Below are 23,378 nucleotides of genomic sequence, written 5' to 3' on the forward strand. Positions count from 1 at the left end.
GGGCTCACGAAATCGGACAATACTAGATTGGAAAAAAGTGTCCTGGTCTGATGAGTCTTGATTTCTGTTGTGACATTAGCATAAAAAACATGAAAGCACTGATCCACTGAACACTGGTTGGATGTACAACTCTGCAGCAACTCTTTGATGCTATCATGTCACTATGAACTCTGAGAAATGTTTCCAGCAGCTTGTCATATCTGTACTACAAAGAATTAAGGCAGCTCTGAAGGCCAATAGTATGTAAAATGGTAGTTCACCACTCTGTAAAGGTTTGTGAGGACAAAAGTTTCAGAGAAATTTGAAAATTTCAAAGAATTTGCAGATTCCTGCATCTACAGTATCTACATCATTTATATAGTAACAAAATTCAGAGGAACTGTGTTCATAAAAGACGAGGCTGAAAACTAATATTCAGTGGCCATGTACCTCGGGCCCTCAGTGTATTGAAAACCGGATTGATTCTGTAGTTGGAAATCACTGCGTGGGTGCATTCATTGTTGAATCTTCAAATGCAAGTAAAAATTTATAGTGTACAGGAAAAAAAGGGGATGTTTCGAGCTCAGAAGATCTCAGATCTTATTGGAAATCCTGGAGACAGGAGCAATAACTCTGAGGAATATATTCAGGTCTGGAGCCACGTACGCTGCCAGCAGATGACTTTTTTAGAGAAGGCCTTGCCTATTTCAGCAAGACAACGCCAAACTAAAGTCTGCAAAAAAAAAAAAAAAAAAAAATCTAAGCAGCAAAAAGAGGAAAACACTGCTGTCAAAGCCACAGAAGCTGGTCTCTTCAGTTCCCAAATGTTTACAGAGTGATGTTCAAAGAGGAGGTGATGCAACACTGTGGTAAACATGTCCCTGTCCCCAAGTAATAAACGAGCATAAAATAGAATTTCAACAACATTTTTTTTAATATGTTGCCTTTATAACATTTCCTGGTCACATATGGACGTTAAATGATTTGCAAATCTGTGGAAATGTGGTTGTAGCTGTAGCAAACGGAGAAAACGGGAGAGTTATCGCCACGCAGAATAAATCTTTAGTCCAGATGGAGCCAGATTTTTTTTTCTGTCAACAATGAGGACCTCCAGTCCCCCAGCACCACCGCAAAACTTCAAAGTCTTTCTGCCCGAGCCTTCAAAAGGACCAAAGTCTATCCAGTGAGATGCCACACACACACACGCGCACACACGGTCGCTCGCACACACACACACACACACACACACACACACACACACACACACACACACACACACACACACACACACATCTGTGGCTTCAGTGATCTCTGAAATGGAAGGGGTATGGAAAACGAGGCACCTCCAGAGCGCACCGGGTCTCTTTAGAAACACAAAGGCTCTCTTTCAGGTGTGCCACAAAACCAGACCTTCTCCCTCCTCCACCTCCTCCTCCTTCTCCAGCCACAATATGAGCAGCAGGCAGGCATCCTGAGGCATCAAAGTGTTTCTCACCATCCTGCCACTTTAGTAAAGTGAAGGTCACCGAGGCCTTGCCAGTTCACAGCGAGTTATGCAGGTGTGGACTTGTGTGCAACAAAACCAAACTTTTGGCAAACCATGTCATTCATGTATTCATTTAATTCTTCTGCTTCGCTTTGCCGGCTTATCTGGTGCATTTTTCATGTATTAGAATAATTTCGACTCCATCTGTTGTGTCGCTTAATGAAATGTCATCGCAGTTTAGGTTTAAAAGCCCCCTACACACACACACACACACACACACACACACACACACACACACATTTACCCCACACACTGCTCTACATTTTTATAGTGCATTCTCATAAATTGTTGGCAATTCGTTCCTGAATTGTCGTGGATGAGATCAACAAAATAATGAAGTGCTGTTCAGAATCAGCTCATGCACGTCACGTTCGGTTGGAATCAAGAGTCACAGCTTGAGAAACTGAGTGTGAAACTGAAAGTTAGGTGTTTTAAAAAAAAGACCTTTGTGACTTCTTGAAAAATTGCTAGGGATTTATCTCTCAGGCTGATAGATATCTCAGTGGCATGTTAATACACAGAGGCAGACACTGGTGCTATATCTGTTGGTGGTCATCTGCCCAAATCCCCTCAGCCCCAAGGACGGCAACCGCTTGCAATGCTGATCATGTTCGTCCTTGACCCATTTCGGCGTCTCCGGACACCGAAGCTATCCGTGTCTACGCCCTCTTTTCTCTATAGGTTGTGCTGATTAAGGGCAGCATTTAAAGCAGAAACTGGAGCAATCTGCCATCAGCTCTGCCTGACTGCCGCTTTGACTGTTCGTTCAGCAGCTAGCAGCCTGATTACAGCCGGCTTTATGGCTCAGCCTGGACAGATGGTGTTCCTCCTCTGCCCTGCCTCCATGTGCTCATTTTCACCCACTACCACATAGCCGACAGCCACTGCTGATCACTGAAAAGCCACCAGGAACATCGTTGTGCTCTTCTGCCTTTGGCTCCAAAAATATGAATGGATAAAACCACTGGTCAGTCACGACATTATAAAAATGAAGACAGACAAAATGAGGAGCATTGGTTATCGTTGGGTCCTGGTATTTTTATGGTTTCTACTTTGCACTTTGTTAGTCCACCAAAATCTGTTTCAGACCAAACACACAACTCCCCGGTGGCACCAGCTTCCTTGAAAATGGCAATGCTCCCTACCATAACGCTAAAATAAGAAAGACAATAAGAAAGGGAAAGAATAGCGTCCATGGGAGAGGCCAAGGAGAAAACCACTGCTGACCAAAAACAACACAATGGTTCGTCTCACATTTACCAAAAACATCTGGATGATCCCAAGAAAATATTCTGTGGACTGACGAGACAAAAGCTGAACTTTGTGGAAGGTTTAAGTCCTGTTACATCTGACATCAAACTAACAGCATTTCATAAAAAGATCATCACAGCAACAGTCAAACATGGTGGTGGTAGTGTGATGGGGCTGCTTTGCTGCTTCAGGACGACTTGCTGTAACTGATGGAACCTTGAATTCTGCTCTGAAGGAGGATGTCTGACCATCAGTTTATGCTCTGAAGCTCAAGAGCACTTGGGTTTCGCAGCAGGACAATGATCAGAAACACAGCAGCGAGTCCACCTCAGAATGACTCAAAAAAAAAGAAGAAGGTTTTGGAGTGGTTGAGTCAAAGTCTGGACTTAAATTGGATTGAGATGCTTTGCATTGTCCTTAAACAGGCCCTTCATGCTGGAAAACCCTCCAATGTGTCTGAATTAAAACAATTCTGCAAAGAAGAGTGGATGTAATTCTTCCACAGTGATGTGAAGCACTGATTTCCAGTTTACACAAACTCTTGATTGCAGTTCTTGCTGCCAAGGGTGGCAGAACCAGTAATTAGGTTTAGGAGGCAGTTCATTTTTTCACACAGCGACAGGTAGGTTTGGATAAAATTGATCCCCTAATAAATGAAATCATCATTTTAAAACTGCATTTTGAATTTACTCAGGTTATCTTGACACATGTAAGTGTGACAAATATATAAAAAACGAATAAATCAGAAAGGAAGGTTCCTCACAACACTGTACGTGAGAATCCTGAAACCTTGAAGAATTTCTTTGAATTACACAAGTATTTTTTAAAACTGTGTAACAGTGTCCTCGTAGCCCCCACATACAGTTTATGAATGTTTGACATTCTTGTACAAATAAGTCAAAACTTTGATAACATTGCCTGTAAATGTGTAAAGGACATCCAGAAATTGATTGAAACTCTGGTTGGTTAAACTTTTTGAATGATTCATGCACTTTTGCACTGCCTCAGTAAGTAATACAAGGCCTTCTGTCACACTGACAGGCACATGAGTCCCGACTTTGAGGCTAGAGAAAAAAGGAGGTGATAGTCCTTGCTAATGCAAATAGCATGCGGCAGACTGGGTTGAATGTCGCTCTGAACGTTCAAATTTACATCTCAGCTCCTTCCGTGTGGGTCCTTCCTTGTTTAACTTCACCGCAAATCAAACCAATCAAAAGTTGAAGAAGAAGATGGTGTCATGAATCCAGATGATTCCCAGCTGACAGTGTCAACGTTTTTTCTTTTGTCGAGACTTTTTTAAAATTTTTTTTTTTTTTTACAAAGACTGCCTGTTACTCTGGATCCTCTGGTGCTCCTGAATGTCAGTTTCATCTTATCACTTCCATTTACATGATCCCAGCTGGGCCCGAGATTATCTTTCACAGCTTATCTGGTGCTGGGGTAGGTTTTCTTTTCTTTTTCACAGAATCACAAAGTGAACGCCTGTGAGGTGAAAGGTCACCGTACAGCGCTGGGGATTGAGAGGGCATGTGGCTGCTATTCAGATGGAAATAGGTAGAGGTGTTTTCACTCTTTGGTACCTGTTCTGCATGCAGCTTGCAGCGTTCGCAGCACAAAATAGAAGCAAAAGATTGTTTCTGAGCAGACGGGGGCCTTGAAGGTCAGGGTCGCTCGCTTGGTTTGTGCTGCCGTGATTGCGCTTAATTCAAGTCATCAGCAGACGTGAATACAGCTGTGCGCTGACACACGCCTAGAAAATCTCACACAATAAGTCAGTAAACACTGCGACTGCAGTTTTTTGCACTCAGTCTGGTCATTTTGGACGACATGTTCCTCGCATAGCGAACGGAGCAGAAGTTGGGATTCAGTCCAGAAAAATTGCGACTCATCCATCTTGTGTCTCTGGCTTTGATTCAGTCCCATTCCCCTTTCTATTTTCACTTCTGAGCCATTTGTGTGTGTGTTTGTGTGGGCTTTCTTATGGAGAGTATTAAAACAAAGGAAGAAGAACGCAATGATCCGTTTCAAACAGCAAGCCTTTAGCTTGAAAACAGATTCCACGTCAGATGTTTTTAGCCGAACATTTGACTCTGCTCATCATTTTGAGGCTGCTGGTATCACATGGGTTGGGATGTTTTATATACTGTTGAGGTCATTTGGACCTTGGCTCTGAGTTACTATCTTTTTTGGAGTAGTGGAACCTAAAACCCTGAAAGGCACCGTTATTAGCCTTTATCTATCTTTGTTTTTGCTTGGGTGAGCGTGCATGAGAACAAGAAGTCCTCGAAATTAAATTAAAATATGCACCATCCTGCAGAAAAACACATCTGCCAGTACATGCCTCAAATCTGAGGGTGGTGGTGGAGGTTTTATTAGATTTCTCAGGAAAGATGAGGGTTTGCTTTACAGTAAGACAGAAAAATACAGTACATGCACTACCCCATCTAAAAATGGGGCAGGTGCAGGGCCAGAAGACGTATCGACACATGAAAAAGTCCAGCTTTACCTATTTATTATTAATATTATTTATTGTTTGGGATCATTATCATGATGAAAAATGAAGATGTTACCAATCAGATGCTTTTACCAACAGTTTTGACAACACTCGGTCCTAATTTCATGTGTAAAAAAAACGTATTTAGAGCTAACAGGAAAATAAACTGTTTTAAAACTACACTTCTTCACTCCTACATGTTTTGTTGACCCTACATGCACCCTGAGCTCCTCCGTACGCACACAGTGGCAATGTATAACATTAGCATACTTCCTCCTTTGCTGGGCTGATATTTAGCAATGTTGTTGTATGAAATAAAATAAAATAAAATAAAGAACTTAATATTAGTTTTAAGGACATTATAGCCTCTGACTTTTAGGTCTCCACATCATCATCATTTCCCACTAATGCATCTTTTTTTCTGACGATGTGTGTTTCGTGTGCGCAGGATGGAAGAGACAGTGCGGTCACTGCTGCAGAATCAGGGTGTCCTGGAGCAGACTGCTGTGGACACGGTGGACATCATGAAGGTCTACAAGGTAAACTCTCATTTAAAAATCTCATTACAGTGAGACTGTGATGCCAGTGATGGTCCAGAGAGAGGTTATTCTTAAAGCTGCTTCAATCTTAGGAAAAAGTACAGAAATAATGAAAGGACAAATGAAATTTGTTATTTTCAGAATTTATTTACTGACATGCAGTGATCATTTAGTAGAGACATGCGTCTTTGTCTTCCACTGTTTGTTTTTTCTTATTTAGCTGAGAGCCTGGGTATTGACTAAAGCCAGACTGAGTCAAGGTGAAAGAATTCATTCCCGGCCCTGTTATGTAAGAGAAATAGCTGCTGGGATTGAGCAGAAATGCAGAAAGAATAAGTAATACCGTGTATTTTTGAAGCTTGGGTCACCTTTGGGGTCTCACTTCACAATTTGGAGCTGAACATGTTTACACAGTGTTGCAGTGCAGAAATGCTTCGCTCGGTCTATCATCAGTGGGTCATTATCTGAGAGGCCTAACTATAGAAAACAAATGTTCTTTTGCCCCCAGCTATGTGTGCTGCATTCATTTGTAGTCTTGAAAATACTTTAGACTCTTAGAGTATTTATTAAGCCTCACTGGTCGTTTGTTTCTTATATGTCACACTAGGGGCACACGGTAACTACAGTGTCCATAAAGCAGCAGCCACATTATTGTCTTTAACTTCGAGCCGGTGAAATGAGAGTGAAATGCCTCGAGGGAGGAGAAGAAAAGGGCAGCCACTAGTTCATGAAGTATGCAATAAAAAGAGTGTCTTTATTAATGACTACATGTGTATATCACAAGACAGGAATAGATGCAGAAAAAAATCATCCTTGACTGATGAGTGCGAATCAAAGTGTCCCGAATAAAGAACAAGGATCGTAAAGTTCACTGTCAGTGGCTCTATTGCTTATGTATTCCACTGAGTACATGTGAAACATGGGTTTAGCAGCCATAATAATAGACTCATGTCTGAAAGTTGTCCTGAGGCGCAAAAGCTTCATCACAAAAATGCAACTCGACAGTGCAGTCTTATGAAATATATATCAAATGAATCCACTTTGTTAATATGCAGATAGCGTTGTCTGTTGTCTGTGCATATAAAATAAACCCTTAAAAAGGGAGTGTGAGGGGAAGAAACACTCAGTCAGTGGTGTTAAAAAATTTGGGGTTCTGAGCATGAAGTACTAAATCTGCAGTTCGTCTAATGGCCACTTGAGGCTGTTCTCCAAAAGCGATTCAATTCACCCTGGACACCCATGTTAGAAAATACTTTACAGCTATAGAAAGCACATTTACAGTTTAATACAAGAGTGTTTCTGACTTCTGTGCTTCCTTCTTCACAAAAACTCTGAATGGGGTTAATTTTTTAATAACATTTGCTAACCTTTGGTTGTAGGTGCGATTTGAACCTTACTCTCCCAAGTGAAACTTCTGTACTCTTTATCTAAAGCCTTAAAAGGAAAACAATAGACAAACTTGAAGAAACTCAAGAGCCAACTTCAATAAATTGTCCATCAAATACTGGAATTAGGGGTAGCAACTGTACTAATGGATTCCTGCTACTACCCACTTCCACTAATTGGACTTAATTGGATCTCTCTAATGTTGTTGGCAATTGAATTATCTGAGGAAAAATATGACCTGCTGTGATGTATAGAAGATTGTGGCTTATGAATTAAGTTAGAGTATTTTATTACAGTGTAATTAAATCTATACCGTAGATACATCATAACCATTAACACCGAAGAAGCCCTATGCCATTTCCTGACATGCACCTCCATTGCCTCGATGTAGCTCAAAACACCTTTGATTGGCCTGTTTATGCATTTTCAGCTACTTCTTCTGCTGCCATTTTCAAAAGCGACTGTAAGATAAGGGATCAATTTGAAGAGAGAAAATCAGCCACCAAATTGGTTTTTGGTGCCAAAAGTGCACGAACAGGTATAAATGCTGGCAACGGTATTGGCTACTTGCCTTGGCTCAACACAGAAGTCTAAAATAAGCTTTAGTCTCTTACTTAGGCACCTGTTATCAGATGGCACCTTGCTAACTACACTTGCTAGTGTTAGCTTATAGCTTAGAACTCGTTGTACTCCAAACATGGTAACTTTTGCCGTCAAAATACCAACAAGAACGCTAACACTGCAAAGTTTTTTAACTGCAGAAGGTGGAAATCTAGAAAAACCCATTGCAATTAAACAACAGGGAGACTCCCTTCTCAATTGTTCTTTGCCCCTCCTACCAGTCAGTGCTAATTTTTGTCTTCAAGTGAGATTTGAACTCTACTCTCCCAAGTGAAAGTTCTGTGCTCTTTATTTAAAGCCTAAAGACAGACCAACAGGAAGATCAGGAATCTATATCCCCCTCAAAACCTTAGCTAGTATATTCTGAAAGGCTACTATATATACAAGATATGTTTTTTATGGTAGCCTATATTGTACTACATTACCATTAGTATGTTAGCATGCCAGCTCTCTACATAGTGAACTGCTAGCTAGATTAAAGCAAATTAAAATGGATATACATCACATAAACCTTCATGGAAACGATCACAAAATGATAACAGATATATGAAGGACTTGGATTTCTTTATCTTTTTTAGCAACAGAAGTCAAAAATTTAAAAACAAGCTAAACTCAGTGATCTGCTGCTTGATGTAAACTGTAAACATTTCCTTATGTGATCAGCAGCGGATAGAGAATATACTTGGAGGGTTATTGTGCTATTCCCATATGCTGTATAACTAAACACCAGCCGCTCCTACGCAGTGATGTGCTCCTGCTGCCGCTGCTGTATTCTGTGTATTCAGCAGGCAAACTCAATAACTTGAAAGGGCAACGTGAGGGACAAAGTTCCCTCCCCTCTCCCACTCCAGACTCTCTCTGCGGAGATTATTACAGAGCCCTTTAACGCCGTCTGATGAGCAGTCTCTCAAATCACAGGCATCACAGGCGAACGAAAGCAGACTTAAAACCTTGACTATAAAGTATTGCCTTGAACACAATTGTCTGATGGAATCGAACAAGATTGAAAACCTAATACATGTTTAGACGACATTTAATCAAGCGGTGGGGTGGGGGTGTATTCTGAAGGACATTATTTCCAATTCCTTTTAGAAGAAAGTAGCAGCTTGGTCTGTGCAGCTTTCAGATTAAAAAAAAAAAAAGAGTTGCGGCTATTCATCTGTGATGCTAACCTCACTTTTGTCGAGCACATTAACCGCAGGTGTCTTCAGACTTCATCTGCTGAGGAGGAAAATTTTAAGGCACATGCACAGTGATATGTCGCACTCAAGTTCTTACTCTGCTCTTGTGACTTAGGATGCAATAATACCTTCATTGTCATCTAGCTAACATGTTATTAACATTTATTCAACACATCTTTTTACCAAAAGCCTGCAGTTAGTAAGTATAAAGAACTGCAACTAGGGATCACTTCAAGAGGTTTTAGGATCAATCTGAAGGGTCACAAGATGATGAATTTGTGAGGGAAAAAAAAGAAAAATGTGCATCAAATTTGGGTCTTTACCATCCAGCTTTTCCTCACATATTTATTTTATCCTGTGAATCTTTGCCTCTTTGAAAACCTGTTCAAATGAAAGAAATCAAAGACCACTGGGGGGAAAATTGCCCTAAATGATCAAGCACTGAGACACTGCTGATTTTAAAGAAATCAGCCACTCTTGAATATCAGATACAGCAAAGTATTTTACTTCATTCATTTATTCAAGTGCAAGACTTATTGTAGGAAAATAACAATTCTTTTCTCAAGAATCATCAGTATATTCAAGCTCTTATGACTGAGATCCTTACTGGACTCCTGAATGACCCAAACAAAAGTGCTTACAAATCTCCAGAACCAAGCACTGTATATCAAAGTTTCTAGCTTAACAGGATTAACGTGCTGTTTATCTTGTTGGGAGTTGGAAGGTGTCAAACTGTGTCAGTTAATTGAATTACTGTGATGTAGTAACAATGCAAACAGATAAATACCCAGTTTTGCATTTTTGTAAATGGTGAAACCTCTAATAAGAATTCCACTATATTTAAAAGAAATCGTCAATCATCAGTCCACTAAATGTTATCGCCACAGGCCAAAGACAGAAAAGTCACCAAGGAAGTAAATGTCACCCCTTAATTGGCCAGACTGGATCCCTCATACCTGAGAAGGTTGCTGGAGGAGGATAGTACGCTGTTTATTTGCAGTTTATATATCAGGAACTATTCAACAGCACATTTTTGAGAAATATTTGCAGGCAGTGAAGTGAAATATTGGAAACACTGGTTGTTCTCGATTCTGTCATTATTTGGCTGTTTTTGTCCATACCCATGATTCTCTAGTAAAACTAGAATTTTACTAATTAAAACTCAGTCAGTCAGTTTTAGTTCGTATTACTGCTCAACAAGCACTATTATTTGTCGACTGACTTTTAGGGCCAACTGGAAGTTGATGTTAGAGGAAGTGCAGCTTTACTTGCCCAGAACTCCAGCTGGGCAATCACTGGTTGTGGGCAAGCACTGACTTGGTTTTCCTTGAAAGTCCAAAGACCAAATCTGAGTATATCTCATCAAAAACAATTATTATTTTCCCCCCAGGTTTATATAATTTTTCTTATTTCAGAAGTTATCTTATACTGGCTACTTCTTGTCTCTTACACTTATTAAGGTACGGTGAAAGGCAATATTTAGAGAACATCAGTGCTCAAATTTTATTAACATGTTCAGCCTATGATGAGCGCTTGCAAAGGTCACCAGCTGCAAACACTGGAACCACTATTTTAGGTTTAAAAATGCCAGAGAGCGATGACTTTAATATCTAAACTACTGCCAAAGCAAAATTCACTTCAACTGAAAAGTGGAGTCAGATACTTTTACAGCTTTTAAAGTAAAAAATGCAGAACAAAGCGTGCATCAGAGTTTTCATCTAAGGTGATGTCTTCAAATTGTTTTCTCAGACAAACACAAAAGCTGGAACAATCCACTTTGGGGCTTTTTTTCTTCTTTAAAATTCAATGACATTACTATAAATTGTTTGTTTTGTTTTTCAGCCCTTGTAGCAAAGAAGCAGATGATCTTTTTCCAGCAAATATTGATGAATAGATGTTTTCAGTAAGCATCTAATGTGAGGCTCCAAAGATCCCTTGAAAAGCATGAATAGTGTTCTAACTGTGACCAAGAGTTTGTTTTTAGCAGTTTGGCGCTAGCCAGACAGTACCTCATTATTAGCTACTTATAACCAGTGTTTAATTATCACAGATGCCAGGAAACACCAGAAGAGAAAAGATTGCTGGCAATGAGACTGCGTGAGACAGACACTGTGTAAGGGCAAAGAGGGAGAGCACAGGATCCCCATTATACAGAAAAGAAAGCCCCTGAAGGTCACTGCCACTCTTTAGAAAACAAGAGAAACATGATTAGGGATTATGGGATGTTTTGGAGCTCTGTTGTTGAAGCTGCTTCCCTGTTGTCCCATCTGCCCATCTGATCCTCTCCCCTTTTCCTTTCTTCTTCATTCACTCCCTCCTTCCCTCTGAGTTCTGCCTTTCACGCCTCCTTAACCGTTTTACCCTGAAACATTTGTCATACCTCTATTTTCAATTCTTTCCTCCCATCTGCTCTGCTTTTTGCTCGCCAAATTCATGCTTTGATTTTCTGTTCCTTATTTTTCCCCCCCCTCTAACCTCTTTTCGCTGTCTGTGCGTCAGGATAAACTCTCTGAGGAAGTGCAGAAACAGCACGACGGCCCAGTAGAGAAGGGCTCCCTGCCGGTGACTCAAGCAGAGCTGGACCCCAGGCTGCTGCTGAATCCTGAACATGATGCCAGCCAAGCAGAAGAGGATAAAGACAAAACCAAGCTCCTGCTGGAGCGCCTCAAGGCCCTGGAGGTACTAACTCGCCACCACGCATTTCTGTTGTCTCTTTAAGTCTCTCCTGCTTTGAATTTTTCAGCTTTCTTTTTCTCTCTGCCTACCTCCTTTTCCTTCTGAGTTTTCTTTATTCGTGCCTCTGTATACTTCTTGTATCCATACTCCTAGCCACCCCTGGCTATCCTTTGTGGCCAGCCCGTCTGACAGTTGTCAGAGTCCTTGCTCGGTTGTGTCTGAAAGCATGACAGCTCATCAAATTCTCCGGTCTCCTTCATTTGGAGAGCAAAGTCATCCTGTGAGAATCGCCGCCGGGGCCTCGGGCTGTACTCCAGCTTTGGTTTGTTTTCCTCTGCGCTTGGGGATTTGGGCTATACTCCGCCACGAGCCAAAGCAGCCAAAGCAGATGCTCAGCCACAGCGATCTACACTGTTTGTTTTTTGTGCTGAAGCCACTGGACACATATCCGCTCAGATCTCTTCAGTAATTAAAGTGCTCAGGCTTAATTAAGTTAGGCTTTTAGTCTTCACTGATACACTCCTAAGTGGCTCCACGTGGCTTTTTGGTTTTGGTGTGGTGAAGGGTGCGTGGCACTCGGTCTTACCCCGAGTCATGTCACTCATTTCATATATTATCATCCCAGTGAGTGGATGTCATCCTTTGTTATTTGTCACATGCATACGGCCAGGAGCTGCCCTCTTCTACCTTCTAGTCTGGCTCAGGAGGCTATTATCCTCCGCTGCATCAGTGATAAACAGAGAGCAACACAGATTATCTAGGAGGAAGTGAAGAAGTAGAAGTAAATGTCATGACCATTTCCTAACCCCAGCCAGACACTTTGGTGCCTAAGCTTAACCCAGGGGTCTCAAACTTCCAGCTCCAGAGCCACATGTGGCTCGTTTATCCAATTCCAGCAACTCTTCTAATGACGGTAACAAAATAATTTAATTATAAAAATGAACAAAGAGGTTTGTTGCTTTGCTTTTTTTTTAAAGATAGTTTTCTTACTGGTGTGCTTGATCTGTGCACTTCAGTTATAATTGAAATGAAAATGTTACTTTTTACTAAAGCTATTATGCTACATAGAGCACGAGCGATATAGCATTTTTACAACTGATATCGAGATTTGGTGATTTTAAAAATCTGATATTTTATTTCTTTTAGACACACATTACAGTAAACTAATTTTCCAAACATATGTTATGCGTAATGATTAATCATTATTAAGGTAATATGATAACACAGTTTAAACATGATCTTGTTTTATTGGCACGGCTCGTCATTTACTCGTTTATGCTCAGCTTGGATCATCTGGTTATTGTTTGTGCCATTCCAAACACATTAAAGAGAGGCTGCAAAGGGAGTGCCCTCTGGTGGACAAACTATGTAACATCAACATTCATAACATGGTTGAAGGGTGTTTTTTCTATCCCTGGTTTACTTTTTAAATTTTCATTTATTGGCCTTTATAAATAGCAAATCCAAAATAGCTACGTTCAGTCGATAATATCAGCCCAGCAGATATATATCAGTCATGCTCTAATGCTACATGTTTTATTAATCAAAAGCAGGCTTGAAGTAGGCCTTTATATGTCAGTAGGTTTTTTTAGTTATTTCAAATATAAAAACTTATTATATATAACAAGTACACAGTATTGCACCTATTACTTATGTTAATAGTGTAATATGTATTTAGCTGACTTCATTATAACCCCACACACAGCAGTGTCTCCATACAGCTTGTTTAAGCCAAACCTTGCTAAAAAGTTGCTCTTTTGATAGTAAAGGTTGTTGACCTCTGATATAAACAAACAGCGCACATATTAAATAAAAATAGAGTGAATAAAATTGAAAATAAAAGGCAAGTTGTTAGAAAGCTTGTATAAAAAAATTGTTTTGAGCTCTGGATTAAATGGATAAAGCTTCTACCACCATTCATGCTTCATTCTGCTGAATTTGGTTGCTGTTTTCTGCCCTTTGCTTCTGTTTCACTTGGTGGAGCAGCTTGCATTTAATGAGGTGGCAATTACCTACTAGATACTACAGAGTACCTACTACTCAATTTAATGGGTTCAAAACAAGTGCTCACAAACATTTTTGTGTACACAGGCTGATAATAAAACAATCCAAATATTTCAGCAGATGCCATCTAACAATTAAAACAATCCAAATGCGTGTAGAAAAATAAAGATGACACTTTGGTAGCAAGAAAGACACATGAAGGAGAAAGAAGTGAAAAAGTAAAAAAAGTCCTCAGAGTGTATTTGATCTTTTCTTCCTTTTGTTTGTTCATCCCTGAAAGAAAACAGACCCTAATTACAGCAAAGTGGCAGATAATTGCCTGCCTGTTGCTCCTCCAGCGGTGAGTTATCTTCTGAGACTGGCGAAAAGTATGGTCAACCTGTCCCTGCGATCCATCTGGTGAAGCGCATTACGGAGACGCTACATTTTAAACAGCTTTATCAAAAGTTATCTGCCGTTTTTATTCCTTGCTGCTGTGTGGGTGATGGATGCACCCCCAGCTAAAGCAGCAGGAAAAAAACAGAGGCAATACATCACTGCCCCTCATTGTGCATAAACTCCACTGGCACTAAGTAAGCACCGCCCGGCTCCTGTTTCTGTTTCTCTTCATTAACTTGGCAGGCACGTGCTGCAGTCTGTAACCGGGGCCTAAATGAATACACATAGCACATTCTGGGAGAAATGGCCACTGGTCATTTTACTGATTAGGTGATAAGGGCATTAAAGCTAAAATTACCCAGGAGTCCACACCTGACAAACACAACCTGATAAATATTTACCAAAGACCCAAAAATGCAAGCGTGTGAGCCTGTTGTAAGACGTGTCAGGGTATATACATTATATATGGATTAGGTTGAGTCTAAAGATGTCTGTACTTCACATATTGGTGGATAAACTGGATAAGCTATAGGTTTGTAATTGCTGTAATATTATTTGACAGCATAGATATATTCCTATCAGCTATGTAAATTGTTTTGATTTTACCCATGCCAGTTCATTACTAGGAAGCACCAAATGACAGGGAGATAAAGTAGAGTACTAGTTGATGAAGAAAATGACTAAAGAGCTAAAGAGCCAAAGAAATGTTCTCAGAGAATGTTGGGCCCCAAAAAATAGAGCATAAAGAAGAGTCGAATCCTTAAATTATTAGTCACTAAACAGTGAGAAAAAACTACTGTCAAAAGAAGATTAGTATCCCATGTACAGTAATTTGAATTTTGCAGTTCTTTTCTGGAACATTCCCACCCTCACATTTACGTGCACTATATGAACTAAAGTGCTAGGCCACCTACACTTCCAGGAGCTGCTCAAGCATAGAAACCCACACCATTAACATGAAGGGTTTTTTTAAGTCCCATTGCCACAGAGGTATAAAATAAAAGATTAAGCTGTGGAACCCAATAATTTTGTCCCTACAGTGTAGATTGGAAGCATTAAAGGTCCACAGCAGGTCCAGTACAAAGCAGGCATCAATGATAATAGGCATGCCATTTGTTATGTCAGACTTTACTCAGCGTTAAATGGAGAAAATGGGGTTCAGTGGGGTTGCAAAGCGGCTTGCAGATGCAAGTTAAATAGACTTTCATGACTTCTATGGGCAACATTAAAGGTGATTTAACTTCCAAGTTTGAAAAATGAAGCCAACGTAGTAGTGCCTTAAACCTACATTCTTTTAAATAATCACTAGGGGGCGACAGCTCTGGTTGCAAAAAAACTTCCAATGCTGTAGATGTCTGTGGGAAAACGCCCCTCAGCCCTTACCTGTGTACACACTTTCCAGATGAGTTAATGAGCTCAGTCATTCATTTTGGATTGTATAAATTATTTAAATTAATTAAATGCATTTTCTAAATTATGGTCATTCTAAGGATGAGAAGCACATTAAATGTTTCACTGTTAGATGCACCCCTCGCTGGTTTCAAAACAGCGGGATGGTAACCGTGACAATATTTCAAACCAGTGGGTGATGTCATGGTAGCTATATCGGTCTTTTGTACTGTCAGTGGTGACTTCAGATGAATCCTGTTTCATTTCTAATGACAACAAACAGCTTTAAAATGGCCCAAAATAGATTTTTTTCACATAACATGAGCATTATTAAATAATCGAAGGTTTTTAGAGATTATATTATTTAGGCGTCTGCTCTGCCCCAAGTCATGAATAGATTTTAAAGTTAGTTACAAGAATTGTTATTTACACTGACATTATGACTGCAGGGTTGTTGTGGTGTTATAATAATACACTGAACTATGGCAGAATATGATAGCGGGATTACACGGTTTGACTGAGAAGGTTTATTGTCAAATTTTTAGTGCCTGTTGTGCTGAGTTGTACTATTTTCAATGACAGACTAATCCTTTTACCTTGATTCTTGGTCTCAGAAAGCATCATCCCTGAAAAATATTAAATTCCAGTCTCAACACAAAGAAAGTTAATTTTCTGCCACCTGCCAAGGATGTGCTCCCGCTTAAGTGTTTTCCCTGGTGTAGACACCTCAGAGCCACCGCCATTCATTCTTCTAACAGCGACATAACTTAATACAATGAAATGTTTTTACTATTTTGGCATAGTAACCTTGAAATTAAATGCTATATGATTATTTAATATAATATTTCTGGTGTCTTCTGAGGGGCAGGAATGTAAATAATCCGTCCAAACCGTGCTACCTCACAGACCTAAATGTCACATGCATGTGTTTCCATGTGCAGCCCTGTTGCTAAGAGAGCGGTGCACTTCCAGGTTGCTCATCTCTATAACTACAGCACAAAGAAAGAAGGACACAAGCACGTCCAGTCGCCAACACTTACAGACTTGCATGCCACTAAAACAACATAGCAAAACTGATTTTAGGCTGCGTGCGGACGTGTCAGATAGCGCCTCATACTGAAGCTTGAGTTAAAGAAAATGAGCTGCCGTGTAGGCGAGGCTCTGGTTAAATCATCACATATTTTGAAAAGTCATGCTCATTTCTTTTTGGGTGTGAATAAATGGGAGCTGATTTATTTGTTTTTCTCCTTCTGCAGTTAATGATGGGAATATGAGTCTTCGCTGGCACATTTGAATCATAAATTAAGTTGTGTAACAGTGATAAATACACTGTCAGGGGGATTTCCCAAGCTAAATGCATCTCTTGAAAATAGAAACTAACACATGAGATGCTCGAGCTCTCTTTAATTGCTCAGGCCATTCATTAGATTTGCACTCATAACCACACGTTGCAGGCTTTGAGGCTTTAATTAGTCAGTGTTTCTTCGTAAGACAGCATCGTTGGACTGTTTTGGGTTGTAATCATGTTTCCCATGTTTTCATCAAGGGATTGGTAGTTTCTAGTAAAGGGCAGAGGGCGAGAGAACCAAAGAGTCTGACAGCTCCTAATATGCTGCCTGCCTCTGACAAATTGGAAACTCCCAAAGATCAATAGGACGCCACCTCATCGCTTGGCAAGCAGAGGAGATATTCTTATTAGGTCCGGGCTCCAAACGGCTAGCTGCCGCCCCAAAGTTCAGCATCATAACTTCCATCCCCTTGACCTTTTTCTCAGTTGCACTTGGTAAATTTTTATTGGCTGTCCTGGTTCAAAGTTGACATATGACCTTTGTGAGGGAAGTCTCAGTCTTAGCCGGAGCAACGCTCGATTGCCGCTCCTGTCTCTGTTGTTTTTTGTTGCATCAAACATAACTGGAGTGTGTGTTCTTTGCAGGAGGAGAACTCCACCCTGGCCTTAGAGAATGAGAGTCAAAGGGAGCAGTACGAGCGGTGTCTCGACGAGGTGAGTGCACACCTTGTTTATCTTTATTCATTCCAGGCAACATTCAAGGACGTTGAGTGGCTTGTGAGATGTTTTACTTACCTTGAAACTGAATTTGTTTTGACAGAATAAAATAAATTGTATTGTGGACCTGAAGATTAAGGTTTTAATGAGGTCCTGAGCCATGCTATGGTTATCTTACAGCTTGGCAATTTACTCCAGCCACAGCTCGAGGAAGGCTGGAGAGAATTTGTTGATAATGACAATCAATTTTATTTTTCATGCAACTAAATCTTAACGCACACTCTTTTATCTGACATTTTTTGTCTTTTCACATCCTCTGTTTACTTTTAAACTGTTAAGTAACAACACACACACATTTACATAACTCTATACTATCCAGGCTAAATTAATAGAAGATATGATAGTTAATAGCAGTTGCCTTTGGAATTTTGTTATGTCTATGTCTGCACTATATGTCAAATAAAGAATCTAAAACTTCACAACTACATGGATACTACTTATTTTCCATACTATTAGCAGCTGCAGTATACAGCGCAAGTAGCTGGTAGGCCATCAACAGTATATCTATATGATGCAAAGACAGGAAGGAAGTGAGGAGGAAGGACATGAGGATAGGCAGACAGTAGGTGTGACAGATGGGTTCAAATTGGAGGTTGGGATACCTGATAACAATTTTCTAAAATTGAAATTCAAAGACACAACTAGAATTTCACTCATCAAAACTGAAGCATAGACTTCTTTACAGGCTGTCAATACAGTTACCCACACATTAAGCCGTATTATTTGACAACTAGTTGCATAAAAAATACTCCAAAAAGCACCAACACCACAAAGACAGCAGCACAAAGTATCTGAAATTAAGCCTAGTGGACAGCTAGCAGCTAGGTAGGCACTTACTTTTTCCTTAAACAAGGCCAGTTTGCAACAATGTATAATTTTAGCATTATGATAATACCCCATTCTTTCTTTCTTTGGTTTTGTTTTTTCATGCTATAATTCACCAGGACCTAATGCTAGCTAGTGTGAATAGCATAATACACAACAGAAATGCGGTAATCAGTGCTAAAAATGAAATACAAAGAAACTACTAGAATTTCACTCTTCGAGACTGATGCACTGAAGTACAATTATACACACATTAAACTGTAAAAGGCACTAACACTACAAGTACAGTCACTCAAATTAGCTTAAGCTAAGCTTATCGTACAGCTGTTATAGCATACGGCTGGTATCCATCCCTCTGTAAAGTTCTCATGGAAGCTGAAATTATTTATAGAGCCCAAAATGCTTCTTGCATTAGCCTTTAAACATGTTTATTTCTGCTGTAAAGTTGGTCATTTTAATATGAAAATCTGTGGGGATTGACTCATACTTGGTGCCAGCTTCAAGTGGCTATTTGAGGTACTGCAGTCTCTTTTGCTCCTTAACTACTTATTTTTCTTTCTTTTTGTAACTGTAACGTGCAGTTAAGTGCTTGTGATGCAAGTCTGAAATGTCAGCTTGTATGTAGCTTCATCCTGACATGAACCGGTGTTTGTGCAGAAATAGTTTACATAACAATATCACTTCTGTGCCCTCTGGTTATTTTGCGAGAGCTTGTTAAGCACTGTTTAGGGAGCTACATGAGGGAAATGAAGCAGCCCCGGCTCTGGGCTGTGCCTGCTTGCTGAATCACTCCGGGATGGAGGGAGCGCTGCTAAAGGAAAGCATGTCCAGCAGGGACAAGTCGCCCAATTTGTCCTCAAACCGACAAGCTCAGCAGACTGAGCAGATCTGCCGCAGGGTGGGAAAGACTGGTGAGAGCATAAGGGGAAATAAAAATGAGAGGGGGTGAGGAAGAAGATCGAAAGTTAAAAAAAAGAAAAGAAAGTACAGGGAAGCGGGGCCATTGTTATACAGAGCTGCATCCTCGATGGATTGCATCTGGAGTAAACTCAGCCTTCGTCTCCTTTCTGCTTCCCTGCTCTCACTAAGATGGCTCAGCTCGGTTTTGTTGTGTTTATTTGTCAACTGTTTTCCTTTGTGGTTGGCTTTCGGTGGAAGGACGGCTTAGCAATAATCCTGTTTTAATGATGGAGACTGTGTGCGCCCCTCTAACTAGAACAACAGTGTAACAGAAGGGATGATTATTTTTTATGTTACACCAGCTGTCTGTGTGAAATTTTAAAGTCGTTTGTTGTGTTTGTAACTTGTTTCCAGGACGTACAGCGTGCGCAAGTTCACATCCTCTGTCAAACACCATTAACTCCAGTTTGTTTGATCACAAGAGGCAGATCTGTAACTTTGCGGTTCCACAAGCAGGGCTCATTTTGCTATGTTTACCCCCATCTCTCTTCGTTCAATAAACGAGAAACAAGGCGCTCGAAAGAGCCGATGGGGCTTCACGGGGTATTAATGAGCAATCAATGGGCAGTAATCGTAGACGCTCCTCCATCGGCGTTGCGGTCTGAAGTGCGAACCGCTCTGAGACCAAGACCCGGGCACAGCAGCACTTAAGTCAGGCACACCTCTGGTACCCTACATCAACCAGGCACTGTCAATACCACCATTATGCTGTGAGAGCTCAACATTGTCTGCACGAGTGTGTAAAAGAGACACACACACCCAATAGCGGAGGAAAAATGTGCAATGTATTGTGCCACAGCGGTTGCTTGGGCTCATAATAATTCATCCGAGGTGTAAATTGGCTGAGGAAGTACAAACACTCCAAAGTGCAGTGTAAGGGTTTCTATAGAGGCCCGGAAGGGTCATATGAGGTCAGGACTTTATTATGGTGCCAAAGCAGATAAATTATATTCTGTGATGTTTTCTTTTTCTCTTTAAGGTTGCCAATCAAGTCGTGCAGGCGCTTCTAACCCAGAAGGTTTGTTACTTCTTTTTCTCTTAATGCATGCTAATATAAATTAATGGATATACTCTCAGTGTTGTTCTAACTGTCATGTGAATTTTACACTCAGACGATGCTCTTTCTATTTGTCCTCCTGAATCAGGATCTGAGGGAGGAGTGTCTGAAGCTGCGAACAAGGGTTTTCGATCTCGAGCAGCAGAATCGGGCGCTCGGTGTTTTGTTCCAGCAGAAGATCAAGCCGGCCTCGGACCTGCTTCTCCAGGTACGCTGCCCTTCCCAGAACCTACCCTCCTGTCGATACACTACATTGTAGGTGATCAAATGGCAGGAAATGTATCGTTAAACAGGTAAAGAACAAAAAACAAAGAAGAACAGAGTGTGTTCCTCCCCTCAGCCGACCAGACCGGTCGCTGTAGATGGCCGCCCCTCCCTGAGCCTAAGGGAGGTTTCTTCCTGTTAAAAGGGAGTTTTTCCTTCCCACTGTTGCCAAGTGCTTGCTCACAGAGGGTTGTCTAATCGTTGGCCTTTCTCTATATTTTTGTAGAGCCTTTGTCTTTCAATACAAATCACCCTGAGTTGAATGTTGTTCTAATTTGGGGCTATATAAATAAAAGTGAATTAAAAATACAGAGGAGTTCATGGTCCACTCAGTGACTGTAAGATGTCCAGGCCCTGTGGCTGATGATCAGTTAATCGAGTGCTTTAACCCTCTTAATGTGAATCAGTAAGGAATGATTTAGTTTGCACAGAGCTGCAGAGAGTCCTGTCATATGCAAGCTTTGCAGGATTATACCGTCCTCAGCTACTCCTTTGCCAGTATACTTTTATTTTAGTCTCGCTACTACCACATAAATGTTTTAGTAATGCACAAAGTACTGTATATAGATATTTGAACTCAAACATAAGTCTTTGCTCTGGCTTCTCCAATCGAAACAGCCACCTCCTCAGGTTACTGGAACAGTTTATGTCTCCTGTTGCTCAGACAAGTTACTGGCAAACTTGAGCAGCAGACTGAATATCATATTATATAGTTAAATTTTATAGTTATTAATATTATTTATCCTGAAAAAAATTCAAGGTATACATTTTAAAAATTAAGTAGGTCAGTTTGGGGTCCTATAGTTTTAGCCTGAGTTTGCATATCCACACTCAAACATGGTGGAAAGAACTCCAGTAAACGACCCTGAGTACTTCTTCTCATGCATTTGAAGTTGTTTTCCATTTTTAGTTGTTTTTAAAGAGCTTTGGGGTCCTAACCAGAGAAAGAGACTGCTAAAAAAGAAAAGAAAAATAACCCGTAAACACTTTGATTGTTTACGGGTTTACATCTTTCTCTCTAAGCTTACATATGTGCCGTTTAATGTTACTTTTATAGTTTTATGTTGAGGATTCACATGAAATCGGGTCTCCCTGCAGCACGGCTTTCTACATTAAAAACTATGTTGGAAGTCTTTAAATGGCAGATACAAACTTAAAACATCTCCTGCCTTCCCCCAAAGTAGAGCGTCTTCCCTGGTGCCCTCTTGAAAACAAATCCCCTCCTCCAAATCAAAATAACACACTTCACATAAGTTCTGAAATGTTTGCAGCGCCAGGGCTATAATCTCCAACTCTCCACATCCAACAAACAACAAAGATTTGAACCCTGTAGCCATCACCAAACATCACTGTACTTGTACACCCCATAAACCCTATATTCTCTTAGCAGGAGTGGGTGTTTTTTTCTCTCCTTTTGGTCCCAATTTACTGAAAAGTGTCCATGTGTCCATCCAGCAGACTCTGTAAGGTGTAATTATGAGGCTGACGGACCTGCGGCTGTGTTTTTACGCAGCTATTGTCAACCATGATACGAAGTCAGAGGGGAATATGATGAGTTCGGAAAGTGGAATGTCACATAATTGTGGCTCTTTCGGGAGAAAGAAATTATGGGTAGATAAGGAAAAGGAAGGACATGAGAAAGCAAAGCAAAAACAGGAAGTGGTACAAATGCAGAAAATGAATTTAAAAAATGAGGAAAGAGAACTAATGTAGTTGTAGGCGTGTTAGAAAGATCCTTTCAAGGTACTTCTGCTGCCATTAGCAGACAGGCAGGAATATTGTTAAGTGAAAGTGCAATATAAAAGGCTGGAAGAAGGATACTGCCGATACCGCAGCGGAAACCAAAGAGGTGCAATCTCACTGAAGAGGTGTATTAAGGCACTCAGGAATATGATAGAGTTTGAGATCAAGTTCAGTCGTTATTGAGATCCCATGCGGGTAATTGGATTGTGGCGTATTGCTTTATATCCCTCTGGCATCCAGCCGAGACTGTTTTTCTTCTTCTCTTTCCGGCGTGATTCAGACATTATGAGTACGTACGTAACGTAAGGCAGGTGAAAGGAACATAATCATGTAACGTGTGCGTGCTACAGTGCTGTTTGTGTGGTTTCTACAAGCGTGTGGGTTTTTGTCCGCTCATTATTTAATAGCAACATTTTAACCATCATCAGGGTGATTCAATGTAAGAGTTAATCATAATGTGATCACGCCTCTCCGGATGCTCGGCGTGTCCTTTATGAGGGCTTCAGTCGTGTGGGAGAGCTGTTAAAAACAGCTATATTTATCCACGTCACAAAGGCTCGGGACTTCCTACGGAACAGCTATATTTTTATCTGTCGTGCTGTATAATTATTATTTTTATACTTATTTTTTGCAGAGTTAGATAAGAAGATCGAGGCCACTTTCTTATCTTCCTGTTCATTGTAACACTACAACCATAGACTCTATAAAAGACGGATTTAGCTGCTATTCATGGGTAGTAGTGGTGGTGAAGTCACTCTGAAGCCTCGAGCTGAGCATTTCCTGTTGTTCTTATCTTAGTGTTTTCAAACCAGATGTGACAGCTGAGAGGCAGAACCAACCAAAAAATGAGTACAATGAGCATAGCCAATGAGCATACCCTTGATAATCCTCCTTTCTGACTCCAATAGTGACCATGAGTTACAAAATGAACTTTGTGTTTTATTTAATAACGCCTGAAATCAACAATTGAGGCCATTAAGTCATCAAGAAAGTGTTTATGGAGGTCCCAGAACAAGGGAG

General features: G+C 40.5%; 1 protein-coding gene across 9 annotated transcripts in view; it reads left to right on the forward strand.

Moving 5' to 3' along the window:
- LOC147301875 (nck-associated protein 5-like) overlaps positions 1-23,378 on the forward strand; it is a 188,662-nt gene that overhangs the window by 122,831 nt on the left and 42,453 nt on the right. For all 9 annotated transcript variants that reach the window (XM_086282914.1, XM_086282912.1, XM_086282913.1 and 6 more), the window contains 5 exons: positions 5,719-5,809; positions 11,497-11,676; positions 17,378-17,446; positions 20,274-20,312; positions 20,440-20,559. In XM_086282914.1, the coding sequence (XP_086139040.1) occupies positions 5,719-5,809; positions 11,497-11,676; positions 17,378-17,446; positions 20,274-20,312; positions 20,440-20,559 (499 nt within the window). The remainder of the gene's footprint in view (positions 1-5,718; positions 5,810-11,496; positions 11,677-17,377; positions 17,447-20,273; positions 20,313-20,439; positions 20,560-23,378) is intronic.

The sequence above is a fragment of the Aulonocara sp. 'chitande type north' Nkhata Bay genome, linkage group LG23 (assembly GCF_057382095.1).
Source record: "Aulonocara sp. 'chitande type north' Nkhata Bay isolate Kocher_YH1m ecotype deep benthic linkage group LG23, A_spYH_male_GT1.1, whole genome shotgun sequence".
NCBI lineage: Eukaryota > Metazoa > Chordata > Actinopteri > Cichliformes > Cichlidae > Aulonocara > Aulonocara sp. 'chitande type north' Nkhata Bay.